The sequence below is a fragment of the Homarus americanus genome, unplaced genomic scaffold (genome assembly GCF_018991925.1).
Source record: "Homarus americanus isolate GMGI-L3 unplaced genomic scaffold, GMGI_Hamer_2.0 scaffold47521, whole genome shotgun sequence".
Taxonomy (NCBI): domain Eukaryota; kingdom Metazoa; phylum Arthropoda; class Malacostraca; order Decapoda; family Nephropidae; genus Homarus; species Homarus americanus.
Genome location: NW_024718149.1, coordinates 17,146 through 31,915, shown reverse-complemented (window position 1 = coordinate 31,915; position 14,770 = coordinate 17,146). Strand labels below are relative to the sequence as shown.

The window sequence follows — 14,770 nt, the reverse complement described above, 5'->3', positions numbered from 1 at the left end:
GTATAACAACACGATTGAGTAGACGTGGGTGTGTATACAGTATATTAGTCATGTGTCCCTCTAAGGAGTTAGAAAAACAGACAGACTTTTATTTATATGTATATACTGTAGTAGCCTATATATGACTAATATTGTATAACTTTTAACTTACACAATATATAATGCAAGTGAGCAAGCCTGAGACGTTATATAATGTGTATTTAATGAGTTTATCTCTAGGCAATGTAAATACTGTATATTGATAATGTTTTTAAACTACTAGGCAAACACCTTAGCTCCTGCTTACGTAAATCATAAGTATCGTATACATACTGTATAATTATGACATCTTTACATTTGTGTTGCAGGTTAAACAACTAACAGAATAAATAATTCGTTAGTGTAAATACCACACAATCTCCTCTTTAAGTGCTAAGTAAAGGAGCATTAAATTGTTGTTTACGGTTGAGCGTGAGTTAAGGTCGCAGGTTCACGCAAACCATAACTCCAGGTTAGGTTCCCGGCGTTGAGGGAAATAAACATCGCCACGTCACAACCCGGGTACAACGCACTAACACCAACTTCATAATATTCCTTTTTTCGGTCACCCCGTCGAAATAATCTGGGTAGATTGTCATAGTGCAGTGCGTCAGCTGTATCTGTCTGTAGACTAATGGTTTCCACTCCATAATTTAAGGTAATTGGCCGCACTGCAACCAAACTTCACCCACAGTTCCTCATGCACTGTTGATGATCCATATTGATTTTAGTCTTGGGTCGCGGGTCTATTGAAGTCTTTTTTCTGTTGCCTTTATAGGATAGTATTTTGAAACAGTAATAAGAAATCACATCACTATATTTTGAAAATAAGAAATCCAATTCTACTCAAGAACTAACAAGTGAAGCAATTATTAGCTGTTTCCTTCTGGTGATGGAAGAGTATTATCACATACATTAGGTAATATGTGGTAAAATGTGCATAAGTTAAAAATAAATTAGATATTATTATGTAAAGGTGTGCGTGTAAACTGGTCACGTAAACGAAAAAAAAAGTGACAAAAATCGAAACTGGGTGGGTGGGTGGCGCCAGGGGAAGGGTACCGGTATTAGGCGCCGATCACGAGGGCTCCAGGGGGTCTAGACGTGAGCGGGCGGCACACCTCGCTCACTCTGCTCTAGGACATTAAAAATTTCCCCTTGAACGAAACCGAATTGTCCGAACGGGTATAACGGACTCTCTTAACCACATAATTGGGGCAAAAATAACTTGGAAATTACTCTGAAACCACTACAACTTATGCGTCTTCCTGTCCCCTGTTTGGAGAAAAATAAATCATCATGCAAACTCTTACCGTGGGGAAGGGATAGGTAAGGAGGGGATTTTTTCGGCCTTGCTAGGAACACTGGAAGAGGGTGAGACGGAACAGCCGATGACGCGGTATTAGTTGGAGCGCCCTCCGGATTAAGGGACTAGGGTGGGACTGCGTGGGTGGGGTACAGTTGGGTGGAATAGCCTAGGTGGGTGGAGGAGTTAGATGGGATAGCCTCGGTGGGTGGAGGAGTTAGGTGGGATAGCCTCGGTGGGTGGAGGAGAGTTAGGTAGAATAGCCTAGGTGGGGTGGATGAGTTAGGTGGAACGGTCTATGTGGGTGAAGGAGAGTTAAGCCAAACAGTTTACGTGGGTGCAGGAGTGTTTTGGTGAAACGACCTACAGTAGGTGGGTGGTGGAGAGTTTGGTGGAATAGCCCAGGTGGGTGGAGGAGAGTTAGGTGGAATAGCCTAGGTGGGTGTGGTGGAGAGCTTGGTGAATAGCTCAGGTGGGGTGGAGGAGAGTTTGGTGAATAGCCTAGGTGGGTGGAGGAGAGTTTGGTGGAACAGGCCTAGGTGGGTGGTGGAGAGTTTGGTGGAATAGCTCTGGTGGGTGGAGGAGAGCTTGGTGAATAGCTCTGTGGGGTGGGTGGAGGAGAGTTAGTGGAATAGCCTAGGTGGGTGGAGGAGAGCTTGGTGAATAGCCTAGGTGTGGGTGGAGGAGAGTTAGTGAATAGCTCAGGTGGGTGGTGGAGAGTTTGGTGGAATAGCCCAGGTGGGTGGAGGAGAGTTAGGTGGAATAGCCTAGGTGGGTGGAGAAGAGGTGAGAGTATGTGACGTTAGTTACCTTTCTCATCGAGGATATAACACTGGAGGAGTCGGTCTTGGTTAAGTTAGGCTGTGATAATTACATTTGTTCAGTTCAGTATATACATTTTTCGCTGTAAATTCAGTATACACTGTATTCGGTATATTGTAGCATTGAAGTACTGAACGTGACGTAACACAAATGTCTACTGTTAAACTGACGTGACAACCTCATTCAGGCCAGCTTGACTTGTTACATTATTATTTTGTTCACGTTTCAGAATGTCAACTTGTAATTATTGTTTTCTGTGGTGTAGGGATAGGTTGGTTAGGCTAGCCTAGAGTATAGATAAAGCAAAGGTTAGATTTGGTTAGTTGGTTGGTTAGGCTAAGCTAGGATGGTTAGGTTAGGTGGTAATGGCCGGGAAGTAGAGAGAGAGAGGTCGATTTACTCGCTCCATTATTCAGAGTTTGTGCTGACAGTCGTTTAGTCTGAAAATTTAACTGGATATATTACCGTTTTACCCCGGCTTCTGGTATTAGTTTTCCTTTAGCTGTTTAGAATAACATGGCATGCCGCAGTCGCTTATAGGTGAACTGGATTTAGAGTGAGTGGTAGGTGTCCACAGCTCTCTGATATAACCTTATACTCATAAGGGCGAGTTTATAAGTTTTACTCGTGGTTTAATATCATTGTTGGATTCGATTAAATCTTTGGTTTTAGTCCTGTTTCATAATTAAACCCCGGAATAACTTAAAACGAAGCGTATTATGTAGGTAATACAGGGATGTACTGTACTGTGGTGCTAAAGTTTGAGAATGTTATATGTAATATGATTTTTATTAATGGTTTTATAACATTACAGATTTACACACATAATTTAGCACTGCAAAGAACTTAAAACACACACACACACACACACACACACACACACACACACACACACACACACACACCACACACACACACCACACACCACACACACACACCACACGCACACACACACACACACACACACACACACACCACACACACACACACCACACACCACACACACACACACACACACACACACACACACACACACACACACACACACACACACACACACACACACACACACACACACACACACACACACACTCTGATATATTACATCAGTCCCTCCCTCCCTATAGATATAGCATTTACCTCTTATATACTGTACAAAATTGTGTACAGTGAATAAACAAGGAAATGAATAAAGGAGAAAAAAATTAATAAAAGATTTCGATATTGAATACTATTATAGTGAGCCGGCAGACAGCGACCCGCCAATATGCATCACAAACTACTGTACTGACATTCAATTTGCACATAAATAATTTAAATAAAAATAACATCAGGATATTTTAGTTGGACTCACCGGTATTATGAAATTGAAATACTGTAAACTTTTATGCCAGGCTGAAAATGTAAATGAAACCGGAAGGCAGAAGGCAGTTTGAATATAATAGTTACCTTTTTCTCGTGATGACAGCAACCATTTATTGCGTCAAGGCCGTACAAGGAACAATTGCATAAAACGTGTTGGTTACGTTACACTAGCCGGATATTATCATCAGAGTATTGCAAAGTTGTCGAGCGTGTTGAATACTTTATTTGCAGACGTTAACAAGTCAACCACAGTAACATGAACAGCGTAGAGTAAATCACTTTAGCAGCATTTTAAATAAGTCAAGAGTGTCAGTTTGGACATTCATCCTGGCAACTGTTGATATACACCCGGGCACGGTTTCCAAATTTCCACTCCAGGAAAAACAAAATATGCACATAATTACAAAAACACGCATTGATTTCTCAAACCACTTGTACTGTGTGTTATCTGTACCTTTGATTCTTGTGTTATATTACTATCCCAGTAACGCATTCAACTAGCTAATAAAGATCCGACAGTAATGAAGGTCGAACTACGTTAACATTGCACTGAAACTGTGGTTCTACATAATGCTGTATCTCATGTAAACTTTGCGTTGAACAGTTAACATACAAATCTTCAAGAATATGAGTTATAGGCCTGGATTATCAAAGAATCATAAGTATTTTCCTTCCCGGAGATAACGCCCCTGGAGGCTCACTTTATAAATAAAGGTTAATGGCCAAAATGGCTTTAGACTAAAGAGACTGTGTTATTTATGTGCTCTCGCTGCCTCAAGTACCGCACGGAGAAAATCTGAGTACTAATATTTGAGAATCTCCCGACAGTGTTATGAAGTAGGGGCCAGGTTCCTGATGTTAGTGTTTTCACTCGTACCTGTGGTCAAGAAGACTCGTGTAGCTACGGTAGTCTTAACACATTTTAGCCGCCATCTTTTTCTTATGTCTGTAGTTAGTAGGTACTTTGTTATATTTCCTGTGAGAGGAATTATAGAGAACGATGTTTTAAAAATTCAGCCCCAGGCCACTTTAGGAAGGTACGAGGGAACGCAGTATTATTAACTGCATGGGCCAGACCCTCCAGGGCACAGCAGCCGTCTTCTAGGAAACAGAATATTATACCTGTGACCCCGTCCCTCGGTACTCAGCCTCCCCTTCCTTCCGTCCTCCTCTGTTCCCTCTCTCGGCTAATCCCGCTCGTCTCCCTATCTACCCTCACCTCACCACTCCTCTCTTTTAATTCTTTTACCCTTCTCTCCTTTTCTCGAATCATCTTCCTCTCATTTTTCGTTGTGTAGTTTTTCTTCTCGCCTCGCTTCCACTATTCTACCCACATCCCCAATTTCATGACATTTAAAGTTTGTTATTAGTCTGTAGACGATAAATTTCTTCGCCGTTTACTAATTATTGGAAAATGATATTCATGATAAAAACAACAGGTGAGAGAGATATGTATACACAGATTGACTTACTGTTGTTCAAAGGCGCGAATTAATCAACTTTAAGTTTCTGCCGTAAGAAAAATGAGAACTATTAATTATTATAACGTTGCTCTGCGCGTCTCTTGTCACGTAATTTTGCGTGTATCTGAACTGCCCACACATGCGTGCGTGCATGTGTAAATAAGGAGGAATTTATATACAATGCAGATGCATTTTCCAAACCATTAATTGCAGTGGAAATTTTCAAACATTGACAGTAAGAATTTAAGAGATGAGAAGAGAATTCTGTTTTATCTATTTCTCCTCTACAGTTGGTGAATATTCCAGCAGTCACCTTTAGATGGTAGTCATAAATTTAGTGTATATGCATAAAAAGTAATCTGTAGTATTACTCAATAATAATCTTTATATAGCACATTAAATAAAATAAATGAGGTTAATCCCAGTCTTTTACATGCTACCTAATAATATAGCCTATACTGTATATTTACATATACGTAGGCTAGTCCTTGATCCTAATATGTTAGCAAGGTAAACTTTTTGGTGTTGGTTCAAAATATTATAAGTTTTGATATCTTGTGATTATATCATCGAGTGTTGTTAATTAACTTAGATTGTTATCATGCAACAAAGAAGTCTAGTGTTATTTGTTTGTCCTATTGTTTACATGTAACAAAGAAACCTAGCGTTATTTTATACTATTGTTATACGAGAGGGCAGCCTAGTGTTATTTTTATCTTATTGTTATCATGCGAGAGCAGCGGAGCTCATAGTTCAAAATTTTGGCTTAGTAGCAGGGCTTATGACTCTTGGATGGAATATATACATAATGTTTGGCAGGAGTCTTGGGCATTGTGTAGCCTTGTTTCATTGTGTGGCAGCTATGTCAACAATACTAGCTGGTCTCTTGTGTCGATGCGCACTCCCGGGTAAAGCTTTTAGGCTTAGCTCTTGTTAGGCGTAACTCCTGATTCAAGCTGGCGCCCCACCAAATGTACGAATAAGGCTGTTACCTCGTACATTTACAACAACATATATGAAATTGTAGTCTATTTGTCTCTGTTGTGAGCAGTCGTTCCCCCCTCCCTCTCCCCCAGTAGGCTTCCCGACTCGAGTAAAGACAAATTCTATATAGCGTTTAATGGCCTGCTCCAGCCTAAAGTAAGTTTTAAAACTGCAGGATGGTATATGTTTTGTTGGATGAGATTGTTTTGTACACACATAATATTATTTTTCAAAGTTGAATGGTACATCTTATCTGTAGATATATATCAACAGTATTGCGTAAGCTCAATGAAATAAGTATATGGACTTTTTTCTTTCGCTCGTAAGATTTTCTTGGTTTATATTTCACAAATGATAGCTTATATATCATTCCGGTAGTGCTATTCCATAATTGGAGTTGTGTCTCTTGACCATCATTGTAATGAGGTGTGTGAATCAGTTATGAGTCATTGTGTGGACTAGTGTAGTTTCACTGTGTGGGTGTACAGTAGGCCAGTGTTGTGACGCAAGAAGTCAAAATCACTATTGAACAGTATGGTGGGCGATGAGCTGTGCAGATAAGGCATAGTGAAGTTGCATATTGAGCTAGTGTGTAGGGTGGGTGAGTAATATGGAGCGGCTTCATAAATAAATAACTTAGTGATGCAGCTTCGCCACCGTCATGCGAGACATGGATCACCCTGGCAGTGACAGACGTGTGGATGACAATTCACCGCCTTTTAAAGGCCTTTCGATGGATTTCAGTGTTAACACTCGCACACCCGGCATTACATATTCACCTGTGTGTATGTATGTGTACGTACAGTAGTTATTGTTTACATTTATTTCATCCACAAGGAATATCATGTAATAACATTAAGCCATGTGCATCGGTCTGCAGTTTTATGAAGTGTTCGTGTAAAAAGTGACGGCGAACAAAGTGTCTGTAGGGAAATCACTTTGAGTGACGTCACCTCAAGGACCGCGTTTTTGTGCACACTGCGTTTGTCGTTGTTCTAAAACGATCTATAATGCTATACAGTATTGTCGTTTCACTATATGTTTCCTACGTGTACAGTCATTTTGGCCGTGTTGCTGTCACATTCCCAATGTTTGTGTCAAAGGAAAAGCTTAATGTCAATTTCTATATTGTTTTTCTGGGAAGTTGTTGATGTATGATTCACATGTTTAAAGGACCTGGGAGCCATATTCAATCCCATTCCTCCATCCGACTTTTCGCTACAAATCCCAAACCTTGTCACTTGCCTCGTAGCCTCCCACCCCACCCCACACCTCACTCGTCACTCCCACAATACACCCACACACCACCCTTACTCGCTAACCCACCATCTGTCACGAAAGAACATAGTGTAGGTATTGCCTGGTTTTCATAGTGAAGCTGTTGGAGTCTTTCTTCCCCTTTTATTTTTCATACCTGATATATTGTACACCGTATTATCGCGGTATCATACGTGTTGGTTTTTCCATGTGCACTATTTTGTGTTCCTGTAAAACAGAAGAGAGGTGTAATTAAGTCATTAATTTATAAATTTCGTATAATTTGTAGGAAAAATCCCCGGAGAGGTTATTTTTACCTCCCCCGGAGGGAAAGAGAGACAGATAGACAAGTACATTAACTTTAAACTCGTGTTGCACCAGCAGAACAACCCAGCCGGCCTGTCACCAACCAAACGTGTGATTAATGTTTACCTTGTCTCCTTTACAGCTTCGACGACAGCAGCAGCCTGAGTTCCGGGGTGAGCGACACCCTGAACGAGATGTCTGCTGAGGACGTGCTCTCGTCCTCCTTGTCCTCCGACCATCCAGCCTACGTCAAGGTCAGTACCACCACCCCACCCCTCCAAGCCTACTCCAAGGTCAGCACCACCACCCCATCCCACCCAGCCTACTCCAAGGTCAGCACCACCACCCCATCCCACCCAGCCTACTTCACTGTTATTACCATAACCACCAACTCTTCTCGTTCTACACTATAGGGAAGTTTTGGGTAGGCCTACTGTCAGGAATGGTGGCAAGGGTAAGTATATGGTAGATAATCTCTCTCTCTCCCCCCTCCCCCCCGTTCCTTCTTAGCATTTCAGCTATTAGCCCAGCTGAGCGGATAATGAAACGCAAAGCATCAGTATTTTGTTGAATTTTTTTTTACTGATGCTCTAATGTTTTTATTTCGCTTCAACAACTAAGGTCTTTTAATGCATAACTAGGATATTAATTATACTATTGAAAAACAATTAAGAATTGTGAGGGATCTAACTGGATTGTCTTCAGCTCCCAGATAAGGTGTTTATCGTCACGTGTTGGAGCTGGACGACCCTCGTGGAAGCCGGGGTTAAAGTGGACAGCGGCTTTGTGTCCACGATAAATGCCGGCTATCGATTTATCCAGCTTCTCCGGCTCGACTTTGTTTTTATTTTGTGAATGCATTTTCGTCAGGAGCTGCAGTAGTGGCTTGGGTGGGGTGCGACAACCTAGCGACAGGAAGTTGTTTCGTGCTGAGAATATTCTCTCTTCTGAGTCCAAGACGATTGTGTTGCTTCAAGGCCAACACGCCCAACATCATCACATTGAAATATAGTGTAGGGGTTTATGTTGCCAACATAATCCAACATGAAAAACAATCTAATGTGATTTCTTAGTAAGTTTAGTGTATATTAAGCCTTAGACGGGTTCACCTCGCCGGACACACTAAACATACTATAATTATAGTGATAAGCACTCTAACACTTGTTTCCCAGTGAACCGGCCTTGATGGGAATTTATTCCTTGCTTATTGATGAGTTACAATTTTCCTTTAAAATTGTGGTATATTTTGTTGGATTTGTCACTTGATAAAGTCTTTCCTTGGAATCTGTCTACAGATTTGGAACGAGAAGAAAAATACTGGAAGCCGTTTTAGCCTTGGGTAGGCTTCCATTCCTCATGAGCGGCGTTTGTCCCTTGATATATTCACTGGCTGGTCCCCAACACGACCTGACTCTGGAAAATGTTATTGCCTAGTGTTAGTGTTGCCTAAAGGATTGAGACTTAAGCCTTTCTTGTCCGTAGTTTAAACATCAGATTTATATATAAATAATTCATTACACAAAACCTTAGCTATCATATATTTCTTCTGGAACAAAACAAGACTGTTTTTATCTTGTGTACCAAACTTTATTAGGTGACTTGAACTGTCCATCTTTTTTTTTCTCGTGCCGGCACAGGTATGCTTCCTCTCCCACCCTGGCGGTTTGGAAAATTCTAGAACTGTCCCTCTGGTATCTTACTTGTTAAATTGAGAAGTAAATGTAACATAACATTACCGAAATCTGTAAATATTCTGAATTCAAATATATACGTACAACTATGTTTATAAATGTTTAATTTTTTTCGTCTATTTTCTGTACCTATTTCTCATATACAGTACAGTATGGACATTCTTTTGCTTCCTTCTACTCCTTATGCATTTGTTCATCATTTGATGCTTTGTACAGTATTTATTTTATATGATTTGTGCACAGTTTTGTCTTTTTTAAATTAAAATTTGGTTCTGAAAGTGAAATAGATATCATTGTGGTAAGTTTTTCAAATTTCTTCAGTCATATAACCTTTGCTGCTCACTTATTTGACATCCTGTTCTTCCCTCCCTCCTACTCACTACTTTGTGTCTTGTATGTGCTGTTTCTAACGTATTCTTTTTTTTTACCACTCTGAATTTATTATGTGAAATATCAGTATCACTCAGATATATAGAGTTATTGCCAAAATTCTCTGTCTGTATAAAGTAGTAAAATTTTTGTGGTGAAACACTTGATGATTAATGCCACAAACATATCTTGTAATGGGTGTAGAAGGGTGATGAAGAAGAATCTGCCTCATAAGGAACCAGTGGGTCAGTGGGAAGGTCATCATAGTCCTTTTCTCTCTTGATACAGTCCTGATAACCGACTTGTAATTGGATTATGGAACTTGTATTACAGTATTGACAATTTGTTTCATAACATAATATGAAAATACTAATGTCTTTTGTGTCTTGGTTCTTAATTACAGTACATAGTGATATTAACACAAGAAAGTACAGTATCTCCATAAATATGGCCACTCTCTAAAAGCCAGGATACTGAATACTGTATTCTTGGAATAATACTGAATGTGAAATCTTATATTTCAGGGTCGTAGCATGAAAGAAGTTGGCCTGAAGTTGCCAGTGGGACTTAGTGGGTCCTCATCACGTAAAGTGGCAATGGGGGTAGATCCTTCTGGTATGTACAAAGTAGTGTCCAGCCGAGCTCATGTCAAGAAGACGGAGAGCTCTCAGCAGACTGACAACAGTGCCTTTAAGTGAGTAACTACTGTATCTTAATTTGCAGAATATCAATACAGTAATTAAACAAATTAATCTTGAGGTTATTAATAATAAAATCCAATACCATGAAGTATGACTTCTGAAATTAATACACTTCTATAAAAAGTAAACTAAACTATATATATATATATATATATATATATATATATATATATATATATATATATATATATATATATATATATATATATATATATATATATATATATATATATATATATATATATATATATATATACCGTATATCACGGCCTATAAGACGAAATTTGAACATTAAAAAAATCTGCCCAAAGTTAGGGGGTCGTCTAAACCACCAAGTTTAAAATTCTTACCTCTTAAATATTGTGGTTTAGTGTGTCAAGAGTGGTGATGAAAACATCGTAAGCCACTCACAAGGTCTTACCACTAATTATTTTATACTGAAACTTACGTTTGGCAAGCTGGATTCAAATTAAGATTACCGGTATATTAAAATAATAAAAATGTATTATAAACCTGTCTAACATACCGTAAAAGAGATTTATACCCCTGTAATAAACACAGCTATCATCACACACCCCTCCCCACGCCCCCCCCCATTTGCCAGTGAGGAGACAAGAAAGGAAAAGTGCATTAATTCTTGAAACTATCGACGGTTAATTACAGACGCTCAAGTGACGTCACTAGTGTTTACACTACACCAGCTGGTAATATTTGATGCCATTACTTGAAGTGAATTGGCCTTATTTTAAGTAACTAACTATAAATAAATACAAAAATTAAAAAAAAAGATCAAAACTGAGAAATAATATACTGTATGTATGTTGTGTTGTCAAAGTAAGAGGAACAATTGTGTAAGTACGTAATATTTTTTCACTCAAATCCTAATGAAACACTACTGGAGAACATTCCTTTGTCGCAAAACAGTTTATAAATTAAAGAAAATAATTACAGTGTGTTTAATATATTACAGTATATTATAAATAAATAAATAAAACAAATAATTCGGTAAATCTATTTAAAGTAAATGGAAAATAAGCAAACATGTTATTTACCAAGACCCTTCCGTCTGGCTCAGGGTGAGATGTAGGGGAGATAAAGAAGGCTATTTATAGCCCATCAGAAGTGACCAGTACCCTAATGCACCATAAATAATTCATTGAACATTCATTTTTTGTACATAGTATATTCAGTATATATATATATATATATATATATATATATATATATATATATATATATATATATATATATATATATATATATATATATATATATATATATATATATATATATATATATATATATATATATATATATATATATATATTTGTGTAATAAATGTATGTAGTAAGTACATACTGGTAACCTTTTTCACTCAAATCCTAATGAAACATCACAATTAGAATACGGTGGTTGCTGTTAACCACATGTTGTATAAATAGTCACACCACCCAGACGAGGGAACACTCCCACCACGCTTCAGTGACGTCACTAGTGTTTACACTACACCAGCGAGTATAATTTGATGACATTACTTGAAGTGAATTGGCCTTATTTTAAAAAATCAAGGATGGTTGGTAAAGGACTACTGAGTCAGTGGGTAAGTGTCACATTTGGGGTACTGGTCTTATACAGCAAATAGAGCTCAAAAGCTACTTTTTAAATGGAAATTTGGGGGGGGCGTCTTATGCACCCCGCCGCCTTATAGGCCGTGATATATATATATATATATATATACAGTGAACCCTCACTTTACGCGGTCAATTGAACCCACGGCGGCCCGCGAAAGTGAACGACATAACATATGGGATTAATTGAAATAGAGACCGGGCCGACCCCCAAACTCCACTTTTTCAGACACAATACCTACGTTGTAGTAAATATAACTTCTTAATTTTATGATGGTATGCACACAATTAATAATTAAGAGAAATATCAATAATATTAGGGTTTTTAACACTTACATTAGTAGAAAAGATGGCTGTGCACACGGGGATGGGGGGTTGGTTCCGAGGCAGAGGGCAGATTATTGGCCCTCACCTGTATCACTTGTATCAATTGTATCACTATCCACCACAGAGGCTTGCAGGGCCTCTTTGTCAAACCCCTCAAAGTCCATATAAGTCCATATCCTCACTATCATTATCACTATCACTGACTTGGGCCGGCTGTGGTGGGTGGCGGGTGAAGAACTCGGTAATGTTTTGTTGACTGGGCGACCTTGTGCGCATCCTGCTCGCGCCGCTCTCCGCATAAAAGGGTACACACACCGCGGAAAGCGAGCATTCCGTGTTTGGCAGGGTACCGCGTAAACGTGGAAACGCGTAAAGTCGGACCGCGTAAAGCGAGGGTTGACTGTATATATATATATATATTGTGCACAGCTCTTGTCTGATATTAGTGAGAGGTATGATTTAATGCTTATGCATTTTCTGTTTTAGAAACTTGCTGCCACACTAATACTGTATTTTGGTTTTAACTATATATGGTAAAACTTTCATGAGGTTTTGAAGTTACTAACACTTAACCATTTTCCCCAGACAAATATCAAACACACAATGGAAAAAATATGTTGAAAATGGGAAGGGCAGCCTTGAGCGTTCAACTAGGGAATTGCAGAAAGGTGTAGACCCTTCAAGTGGAAGTTCCCGCAAAATGGATCACAAAAAATCTAACTTAGGGTCTCCACAAACTGGGGTCCCTAGCAGTCCTGGGCTGAACAGCAGTTCAGGTGTCTCTGGTTCAGCTTCATCTGGGTCTAAAAAGATTGAGAAAGGAGCAAGTGGAGACAAGAGAAGAGATGGGGAGAGGAGCAGTAGAGACCGAAGTAAGGCAGCCATGACTCCTCAGGTCAATGGAGATTCTAAAAAGCTTCAGAATCCAAAGACTGCACCGAGCAACTTTGGCTATAATGGCAAGAGAACAACTAGCACTGGTAGTGTATCCAGCACAGGCAGCACAAAAGGCAGCAAAGCAATGAAAGAAGTAGATAATGCAGGAGGCAGCTCCTCTCACCATGACAGTTCTAGTCACAGCCTAGAGAGACCGAGAACAAAGCTTAAGGTCTCAGGTGGAACACAGACTACTAGTGACTTACATTACATGTCCAGTGGTGTGCACAGTGATGGTGAATATTCCTCAGGCTCTCTTGGTCGGAAATACCAGCTCAAATCTTACTCTCTAAATGGTCCTGTAGCAGCCCAGTTATCACAGTCTGTTCGAGAGAGAATTATGCAGTCTCCTTATGGTAAAGTTCATGTAGGAGTTGGTGAATATGGACAGTACCCTTCTGCTTACTACAGAGAGAGAAGTCCTCGCATCAAACCTACAGATGGTTCATTAAGTGATTCTCCTTACTCCAATTATGCAGAATTGCAATACAGTGGGAGCCCTTACAGCAGTCCATATTCTTGGGTGTCCAGAAGCAACTATGCTGGTTCTGTAGCTTCTGCTCCTACAAGGTAACTGTTTTATCCTCAATGCTTATGTTTGTTTCTTTTTTTGCACTTTTTTGTGTCCCTCACAAAGAGCAGCACTAGTTTTGTAAGTACTCTTTTATGTTAAAATAAGCTTGATAGCATCCTAATATTTGATAATTTTATTTTATTTTTTTATTTTAAAGCTGCACATACTCTTCACCTCAGTTAAAGTAAATGTAAGAAGACTTTTTTTAATATATATGTCGTGAAGCATCAGAATTTATTAAGTAGCCCCTGATAATACAGCTTCATACCTCGGCTTCTTTAAAATGAAACAGACCACTGGGTGGCAGTCTGACAGAAGCAGAGAGCATGGAGAGTATAAGCTCAAGCGCCTCGAGTATAGCTGCACAAATCCAGCACGCTCGGGCCACCAGTCTCACACAAGCCCGCCTCATGATGCACCAGCGGGAAATGTCCTCCTCACCCTCCCCTAGACTCGCTCGCTCCAATAGTGTTAGGTAAACACCCATCCATCAAGTGTTATGAATACTGTAGGTTTGGGTATGGTGGGTTACTCAGTGTTCTTCACATGATGAAATTTAGTGCCAAAATTTGAATTGAATATATAAGGAAAAAATTTTTTTTATCCAATATGTGCTGCATATACCACATGTTGTATATATGGAGTCTTTGAAATGGTGAAGGGCAGTTTGTGACTTCTGCTACTATCATTGCTTTTGCATTGGAAATATATTTGTTTGTGTATATTGGTCTTGTATGCGCACTGCTTTCTTTTCCCGTGATATAAAGGTTTTAAAGAATGAAGCATCATCCTTGGCGATGTTTGCAATACTGTACTGAAGTCTAATACCATTGACACAGAGTTAAGAATCATTTATTTAATGAATAGTAAATTCATAAATATGTACAGTTGTTGTGTAGGTGTTGATAAAGTTTGTTGAGAAAGAGAAAGACAACTGCTTTTGAAGGACATTATTGGGTCTGAGAATGTGTGGTAACCAACCAAGTGGTAGAATGTGTGGTAACCAACCAAGTGGTGCTATGC

The 14,770-nt window shown here is 39.3% G+C and overlaps 1 protein-coding gene across 13 annotated transcripts in view; it reads left to right on the top strand.

The window, feature by feature from the left end:
• The window catches only part of LOC121859221 (protein sickie-like), a gene marked incomplete at its 3' end in the record, with an annotated part of 132,844 nt that overhangs the window by 103,110 nt on the left and 14,964 nt on the right, over positions 1 to 14,770 (top strand). For 12 of the 13 annotated variants that reach the window (XM_042355952.1, XM_042355950.1, XM_042355951.1 and 9 more), the window contains 4 exon segments: positions 7,664 to 7,775; positions 10,106 to 10,275; positions 12,823 to 13,743; positions 14,040 to 14,222. In XM_042355952.1, coding sequence (XP_042211886.1) covers positions 7,664 to 7,775; positions 10,106 to 10,275; positions 12,823 to 13,743; positions 14,040 to 14,222 — 1,386 coding nt within the window. 13 annotated transcript variants of the gene reach the window in all.